Below are 8,427 nucleotides of genomic sequence, written 5' to 3'. Positions count from 1 at the left end.
ACAAATCCAAAATTTTCCAAAGAAAAGCCCTCAACTAAGGGAAGATGAATTGCCAACTAATCTACGAAATCAAGAATATGATTTTAGATTTATTACAAGAAAAATTGGAAAAAAGAACTTTTCAAAGCCAAGATGATATTTCAGACTCCCAAAAAAATGTCGAAACGACCATTACATTGCATCTGCCTAAAAATTTTCAGCTAAAACCCACATCCTGATGGATGGGCAAACGAAAAAAAACAACATAATGTGCTGCAACACAACAAAATATATTATATTTCATTCACCGTGATCTCAAATGAGTACATAGTGCCTTTTTATAGGCAAGCATACAATATTCTAGAGAAATCTAGCAATAGCCGAGAAGACAAAATATCTACAAACTTCTAAAAAATATTATAGCAAACTCAAACATCTGGAAAATATTTTAACTGACACACCCTAAACCTAAACCTAGTAATCTAGAAGATGAGAGGTCTAGAACTTTCCATGAAAAGAAAACAATAAATAAAGTAGTTGGAGTAAGTAAAAGGGCAGGGGAGATTAAAAAAGGACAGGCTGGAAGCCTACGTCACCAACACATCCAAGTCAAAAGTTATGACCCTCAGAAGTAAATCTTGACGAAAACCCACATCTGGATCAACAGCCTTGATCCTCAGATGCTCCTCCATCAATAACCTATTCTATAGTACTAAAAGAATACAAGTCAATGATGGATGATTCTGTATCATTTCGCAAGGTTTGAGACTCCTCAGTAATAAGAGCAAACATGTCAATGAAGGGTAATTCTGTATCATTTTGCAAAGCTTGAGAATCCTGCATCTTCTTGTATGACATTTCTGCAAAGAAAGCTCTGAACTCTGGATGTTTGAATGGTTTATAGAGATGGGGATGATTTTCATCAATCAATTCCGGAGGTGCATGTATATCACTCTCATCTGAAAAGGAGTAAAAATATGGAAGGGATACTCTAGGTGTCTCACATTTCCCCATTATCAATCTATGTATGCCATTCCAGATCCTCCCATTGCTCCATGCCTTCATGCAATCGCCCATCAAAATAATGAAAGAATTTGGCATCACTTTCACTTTTGCCCACTTTCCATACTTGTTTTGAACCTCAAGTCCACCATTCTTATCTTGATACATTATAGTCATAAAATCACGATCAGCATGCGGTGAGACACCTCCAGTTTTATTTGGTGGTATGTCATAGTAATTCAGACGAAGAATGCCCCAAAACTGAGATTCATTGTACTTACTAATTCCAAAGCTTCTCAAAATTATTTTGATAATCCTTATCATCAACTCTTCAACATGAGATGTGTATTCCTCAATAATTTTGCTGCAAGTGAAAAAAATGAAGATTACCAACACGATTGGATTTAAATACAGTTTAAAATTGTAAAATCGAATAAATGCCTTTATACATCAATACGAGTAACCTTAACATATTCTTCTTGTAGACGATCAAGATTGGAGAGAATTTTATGAACTACCTATGGCGTTTTGTAAGTTTGCTTTATAAGATGGAATATATTGAAAATAATTTGTGAAACTAGATCTACACAATAGAAAAATCGATCGATCAATCTATCTATTTATCTCATTAGATTATTAGTATATTCATTTAGATTTACCTGACTTAGACCTTACTTTAAAAATAAAAAATAAGAAATGGTAGTAGTGAATTACCAGATCTATCTATCTAGATTTACTTTATAAAAAAAAAGATTATTTGTATTAGTGAATTACCAGATTTGTGAGTTTCCTTGAGGCCACAGTTGATTTGAAAACTTGTGAATGGCAGCAGGATCTGGGACACCAGGCACACCAAGGCTCTCATAAAATGGCAATGCAGGCACATCAGCTATGTAACCAAAGTCTCTTCTTGGAAAAATGTTTTTCTGTTTGCTTTCCTTGGGGAGCGCAAAGCAATCTCTAGCAGCTGATTCCATCTCATGAATTATCTCCTCCTTCACTCCATGATTCACAACTACAAAGCACCCCCATTCTTCACAAGCCTTTCTCACTTCAGTACAGAAACTCTCTGAATCATTCTCTCCATTACTCAAAAGAGAAAGATCAATGAGAGGTATAACTTGCTCGCTCTCATTCCGGCCTGTCATTTTGTGAGAACCCATTTTAGAAGACTGCGATGAATGCTTGTGTGGAGGATGGTATTATATAGGGGCGATAATGGTGTTTGTCTTGTCCATGGAGAATCGGTCGACTGCTGATGTCATTCGTTCTAAGGAATCTTGTAGTAGTTGTAGTTAGTGCAGTCATCTGTGTTATAGTAAGCGAGAGATGGTCCAACTCACGCGGAAGTGTTAAACAAAAAATTGAATGAATCATCGAGAGATAGTCCGACTCACGTGGAAGTATTAAACAAAAAATAATGTGATATAGTAAGCGAGAGATAGTCCAACTCACGTGGATGTGTTAAACAAAAAATTAAATGAATCAGCGAGAGATAGTTCCAAGAACAATGTGTGTAAGATTTCAACTATTACAATATGCAAGGTGCCAAGAGATTGGAATCCTTTGATGTTTTTATGGATTTTGTACTAAAGACAAATAGACAGAGCAATGTATGTATAATAAGAATTTAAAATAAGCGTGAATAATAATAAGAATGTTTTAAATAATATATAAATATTTAAAAAATAATAGGATCATTGAATAAATTGGAAGATTATAGTTTATGATTATTTGTTTGATTAATTAAACTAATACAAAAGAAATATCTAAAGACAAAGAAAACATATTTTTAAATAAATAAGTTGATGCATGGTTTTTGGTAAACCATTTTAATCAAAATGAATTAATAAAATATTATAAAAAATATACTATTTAAATGATGAATATCTAGTGTAGGACTTGTAAAATAACAATTTTCAAGCATCAAAATAAAATGAAGTGTTATAACATGATACTTGTATTTGGTTACATGTGAATGATGCAAGGATGTAGAAGCAAAGGAAACACATAATGTTGAGAAAATTGATAATATAGTAATAAACACATTAAAAATAATTAATTGAGAATCCATATACTTACATATAAACATTGCAATGTAATGCATATACTTGTACATAGAAACATTGTAATGTAGTAGTAAAAAATTATAAGAAAAGCTCTCACAATATTTCATCATCCCATGAATCAATTTAGTGTTAGAACAGTCCAAAATTTATCTCAATAAAGATAACTTATTCAACCATAAACAATTGTATTATCATCTATAGAGGAGAGAAATGATGCAAACAAATAGAGGTCAGAAGATTGGAGGAGACTTTAGGATTTTTGCAATTGAGGGAGAGATTGCAAATAAATAGGATGATGAAGCAAATGAGAGTGTTTCTGCAATAATTGGGGTAAAGAATCTATCACTGCTATATTGGGTTGAGGTGTGGAGCATAAGGGTTTTGAGGAGGCTTTGTATTTGGTTGATATTGTTTCTAGTTTACTACTTCTGAAGGAGCGCTTTGACAAGGCTTTTCTTTGTTGAAAAAAGAAATGATCCCTCAAGTTTTGGTAGAAAGTAGTGTAAAAAATGTTGTCTTTATATTATTTGCACCCTTGGTTGGATACCATTTTGTTGATGATGACGTTGCAATGCTCGATGTAAATTTCAAGTTATTATTATCCTATTTAGGTGGGTTTCCTCTTCTAGTGATTCCTATGGCCTTCTCAGCATTGCTTTTGGGCATGGCTTGAACTAGTGGAGGGTCTATTCAAGAGATTAATAGTAGTTTTTGTGGGGTCCTTGGACTCCATGTTCCCTCTAATTAATATGGGCCATATTATTTTCTTCTCAATTAATATTGTTGATGAAGGCATTATTGATCAATGGGAGATCTCCATAACATCAAAGGAGTTATCAAAACCAACCCCTTCTATCCAACAAGATATCAAAGAAAAAAATCATAGAAATAAGCTCAAGATTGATTGCTTGAACTTGGTACTTTAAAGAGGATGATGTTCATAACATCTAGTACTAAGTGGGCGGTGGATCAGTTTGCCCAATTCTACAAGTTCTATCGGTTAATGGAGATAAATACAAACTTTGTCATTATTACCTAAGTTAATATTAAGGTAATGATAAAATCTATGTAGTAAAACCATACAATAATACAAAAGGATGCATACATCAATGATGTAGGGTGAGTTACAATTTTTTGGAGGAAGAAATTCTTCCAAAAAAGTGGTGGCTGAAATTTTGGCCTTCAAAGTTTTGATATAAACTAGTTAATTTGTTTCTATAAAAAATTTGTTAGTTTTGATTAAAACTACTTTATTTGGTAGTTTTGATCAAAACTACTTTATTTGGTAGTTTCAATCGAACCTAATCACGTATATTAGTTTTGATTGAAACTTTATTATGATTTTTGATCAAAAATAAATTGATTAGACTAGAGTTTAAAAACCCCAATCCTCAACCCCACTTGTCATTTTCATTTTTTCTCGCTAGCCAGTTTTGATTAGAATAGAGGAAAAGATGGGTGTCCAACTCACCATCCTATGAAATAGCTATGAATTTTCATTCTTCATCCCTTTCTAATATTTTTTATTAAATTTAATATGTTTTTTAATGTATTTTTCATGGTATAAATGTGTGTGTGTGTGTGTGTGTGTGTGTGATGTGTATGTGTATACATATACATATGCATGTATATATATATATATATATATATATATATATATATATATATATATATATATATATATATATATATATATATATTTTTTGTATTTTTATTCTATATATGTGTATATGCACACACACGCACACACACACACACATGTGTGTGTGTGTGTGTGTGTGTGTGTGTGTGCTCGCATGTGTATTCACATGTATATGGGTATGTGCAAGATCATGGTCAATCAAACTATGGCCTTAAGTGGTAGTGAAAAATCAACAAATCAAGATTATGTCAACTTGACACATAATTTTAAAGTGGTTTCAAACTTTATATCCAAAAGTTGTAAGAAATAATCTATAGAAAATTGAATGTAGTTTCTAAACTACTAGGCCTTATCTAGAGAAAAAAATATTTGATTGGTCAAAAGTTTGGATTTTAATGTAGTACTACAAAAATTTCAAGGCAAAAATAAACAATAGGTGTATGTCTGACCACCTTAATCAAAATAAAATGATAATATTTTGTAATATAATTATAGATATAAAAGGTAGACTCATGCTTGGATGTGATGCATATTTTTGGGTATTTTTGTTCCAAATAAATAATTAAATATGAATTTTCTACTAAAACTTTTTTAGAATAAGAAAACTCCCATGTCTGACCACCTTAACTAATTGAAAACTTTACCAAATTAAATTAAATTTTATTTTCCTTATACTAGCTGAAATATAGAATGTGATGCAACTTTTGGATCTCAAAAATGTTATACCATTTGAAAGTTATACCTATTTTCAATTAGTATGTCAATCAGCACTTTACAATCATCTTCATCAAAAATTAACTAATAAATACTTATTGAACTCAGAATTTGTGAACAATTATATCAATGGAATATTGAGAGTATTATATATATATATATATATAATTGTTTCATTCAATTTAGATGAAAATAATATTGTCAAATGGCTACTCGAAGTTTGAGTGTTAGCGAAACACTTCTCAAAAACATTTTTTGGGTTGACCAAATAAGGTTGGTAAATACCAAGCCTAATCAGATACCAGATTATAGATTGGATACCCGATATGAAATCAATTACACGAAAAGTCCAAATTTTCCAATTGCAAGGGAAACCACCCACATTGAAAATTTTGGAGAGAAATGACCCATATTAGAGAGAAACGAAAATTTGGGAAGTGTGGGCATTAATACTATTACATATGATTATGCTTTTTATTATTATATATATGATTATAATTATTATTATATATAGTAATATGTATGATTATTATGATTATTATTATTCAATATAATATAGTTATAAATATAATTATTATTATAACTAAATATAATATAGTAATATATTATTATTATATTAAAATATATAGTATTATATTATTATTAAATATAATATTATCATGAAATGCATCGAAAGATGTCATAGGTTAACCTATGACCCCTCTTGATGCATTCGAACCAACCAAATGCATATGTAGGAGCCTCCATATGTTGTTGTAAAATGCATCGAGAGGGGTCATAGGTTAACCTATGACCACTCTCAACACATTGGAACCAAATGAATGTGTCATTAAGGGTAACAGAGCCCCTAGGGACATATATTGTCATGAAATGCATCGAGAGGGGTCATAGGTTAACGTATGACCCCTCTCAATGCACTCTAACCAACCAAATGTGTCCCTACGGGTCCTAAGACCCCTAGGGACTTACATTATCATGAAATGCATCGAGAGGGATCATAGGTTAACCAAAGACCCCTCTTGATGCATTGGAACCAACTAAATGCATCCCTATGGGTCCTATTGCCCCTAGAGACCTACGTTGTCATGAAATGCATCAAGAGGGGTCATAGGTTAACATATGACCCCTCTCGATGCATTGAAACCAACCAAATGCATCCCTGGGGGTCTAAGGGCCATTAGGGACATACGTTGTCATAAAATGCATTGAGTCTCAATGCATTTGAACCAATGAAATGCATCCCTAGAGGCCCTAGGTCCCATAGGGACATATGTTGTCATGAAATGCATTGAGAGCGGACATAGGTTAACCTATGTCCCCTCTCGATTGATTCAAACCAAAAAAATGCATCCCTAGTGGCCCTAGGGTGCCTAGGGACATACATTGTCATGAGATGCATTGAGAGGAGTCATAGGCTAACCTATGACCCTTCTTGATACATTTGAACCAACCAAATGTGTTCCTAGGGGCCCTAGGGACCCTAGGGTCATTCATTATCATGAAATGCATCAAGAGGGGTCATATCTTAGCCTATGATCCCTCTTGATGCATTCGAACCAACCAAATGTGTCTATAGAGGCCCTAGGGCCCCTAGGAACATTCTTTGTCATGAAATGCATCGAAAGGGGTCACAGGTTAACCTATGATGCCTCTCGATTCATTCAAACCAACCAAACATTTCCCTAGGTGCCCTAGGGCACCTAGGGACATATGTTGTCATGAAATGCATCAAGTCGATGCATTCAAACCAACCAAATGTATCCCTAGCAGTTCTATGGCCCCTAGGGACATACATTGTCATGAAATGTGTTGAGAGGAGTCATAGGTTAACCTATGACCCCCCTCAATGCATTTGAACCAACCAAATAGGGCCCTTAGGGACATATGTTGTCATGAAATGCATCAAGATGGGTCATAGGTTAACCTATGACCCCTCTCAAAGCATTTGAACCAACCAAATGCATCTCTAGAGGCCCTAGGGCCCTTAGGGACATATGTTGTCATGAATTGTGTCGAGAGGGGTCATAGGTTAACCTATGACCCCTCTCGATGCATTCAAACCAACCAAATGCATCCCTAGGGGCCCTAGGGCCCTTAGGGACATACGTTGTCATGGAATTCATTAAGAGGGATCATAAGTTAACCTATGACCCATCTCAACGCATTTGAACCAACCAAATGAGTCCCTAGGGTCCCTAGGGCCCCTATGGACATATGTTGTCACAAAGTGCATTGAGAGGGGCCATTGGTTAACTTATGACCCCTCTCGATGCATTCAAACCAACCAAACATGTCCTTAGGGGCCCTAAGGCCACTAGGAACATAAATTGTCATGACAAGGATTGAGAGGGGTCATAGGTTAACATATGACCCCTCTCAACAAATTTGAACCAACCAAGTACGTCCGTAGGGGTCCTAGGCCCCCTATGGAAATATGTTGTGATACCCCTAGAGACACATTTTCTTAGTTTGAATGCGTCAAGATGGGTCATAGGTTAACCTATGACCCCTCTCGATGCATTGGAACCAACCAAATGCATCGCTAGGGGCCCTAAGGTCCCTAGTGACATATTTTGTCATGCAATGTGTCAAGTGGGGTCATAGGTTAACCTATGACCCTTGTCGACGTATTCAAACCAACCAAATGCTTCCCTAAGGTCCCTAGCACCCCTAGGGACATATGTTGTCATGAAATGCATTGAGAGGGGTCTTAGGTTAACCTATGGCAACTCTCGGTGCATTCAAACTAACCAAATGCATCCCTAGGGGCCCTAGGAATATATGTTATCATGAAATGGATTGAGATCGGTCATAGGTTAACTTATGACCCCTCTCAATGCATTCAAACCAACCAAATGCATCCCTAGGGGTCCTATGGCACCTACATACATATGTTGTCATGAAATGCATTGAGAGGGGTCATATGTTAACCTATGAACCCTATTGACAAATTCAAACCAACCAAATGTGTCCCTATGGGCCCTAGGGCCCCTAGGGACATACGTTGTCATGAAATGCATC

The 8,427-nt window shown here is 34.8% G+C and overlaps 1 protein-coding gene across 1 annotated transcript; it reads right to left on the bottom strand.

Moving 5' to 3' along the window:
- Window positions 1-678: 678 nt before the first annotated feature.
- On the bottom strand, window positions 679-2,144 carry LOC149533389 (C4-beta,C20-epoxidase-like). The gene is made up of 2 exons (XM_089805849.1): window positions 1,756-2,144; window positions 679-1,345 (listed from the first exon to the last, which is right to left on the bottom strand). Exons 1-2 carry the CDS (start codon window positions 2,142-2,144, stop codon window positions 679-681), a joined length of 1,056 nt encoding a protein of 351 aa, XP_089661975.1.
- Window positions 2,145-8,427: the final 6,283 nt, after the last annotated feature.

This window comes from Cupressus sempervirens, chromosome 10 (genome assembly GCF_028749045.1).
Source record: "Cupressus sempervirens isolate cs-2001-9-10 chromosome 10, ASM2874904v1, whole genome shotgun sequence".
Classification (NCBI taxonomy): Eukaryota; Viridiplantae; Streptophyta; class Pinopsida; order Cupressales; family Cupressaceae; genus Cupressus; species Cupressus sempervirens.
This window is presented reverse-complemented; position numbering and strand designations above follow the sequence as displayed.

Excerpts from the sequence above, each read along its gene's own strand:
- LOC149533389 (XM_089805849.1), bottom strand. The coding sequence starts at position 2,144 with ATGGGTTCTCACAAAATGACAGGCCGGAATGAGAGCGAGCAAGTTATA. Across the intron at positions 1,346-1,755 it reads CAAGGAAACTCACAAATCTG|CAAAATTATTGAGGAATACA; the intron begins GTAATTCACTAA and ends TTTCACTTGCAG.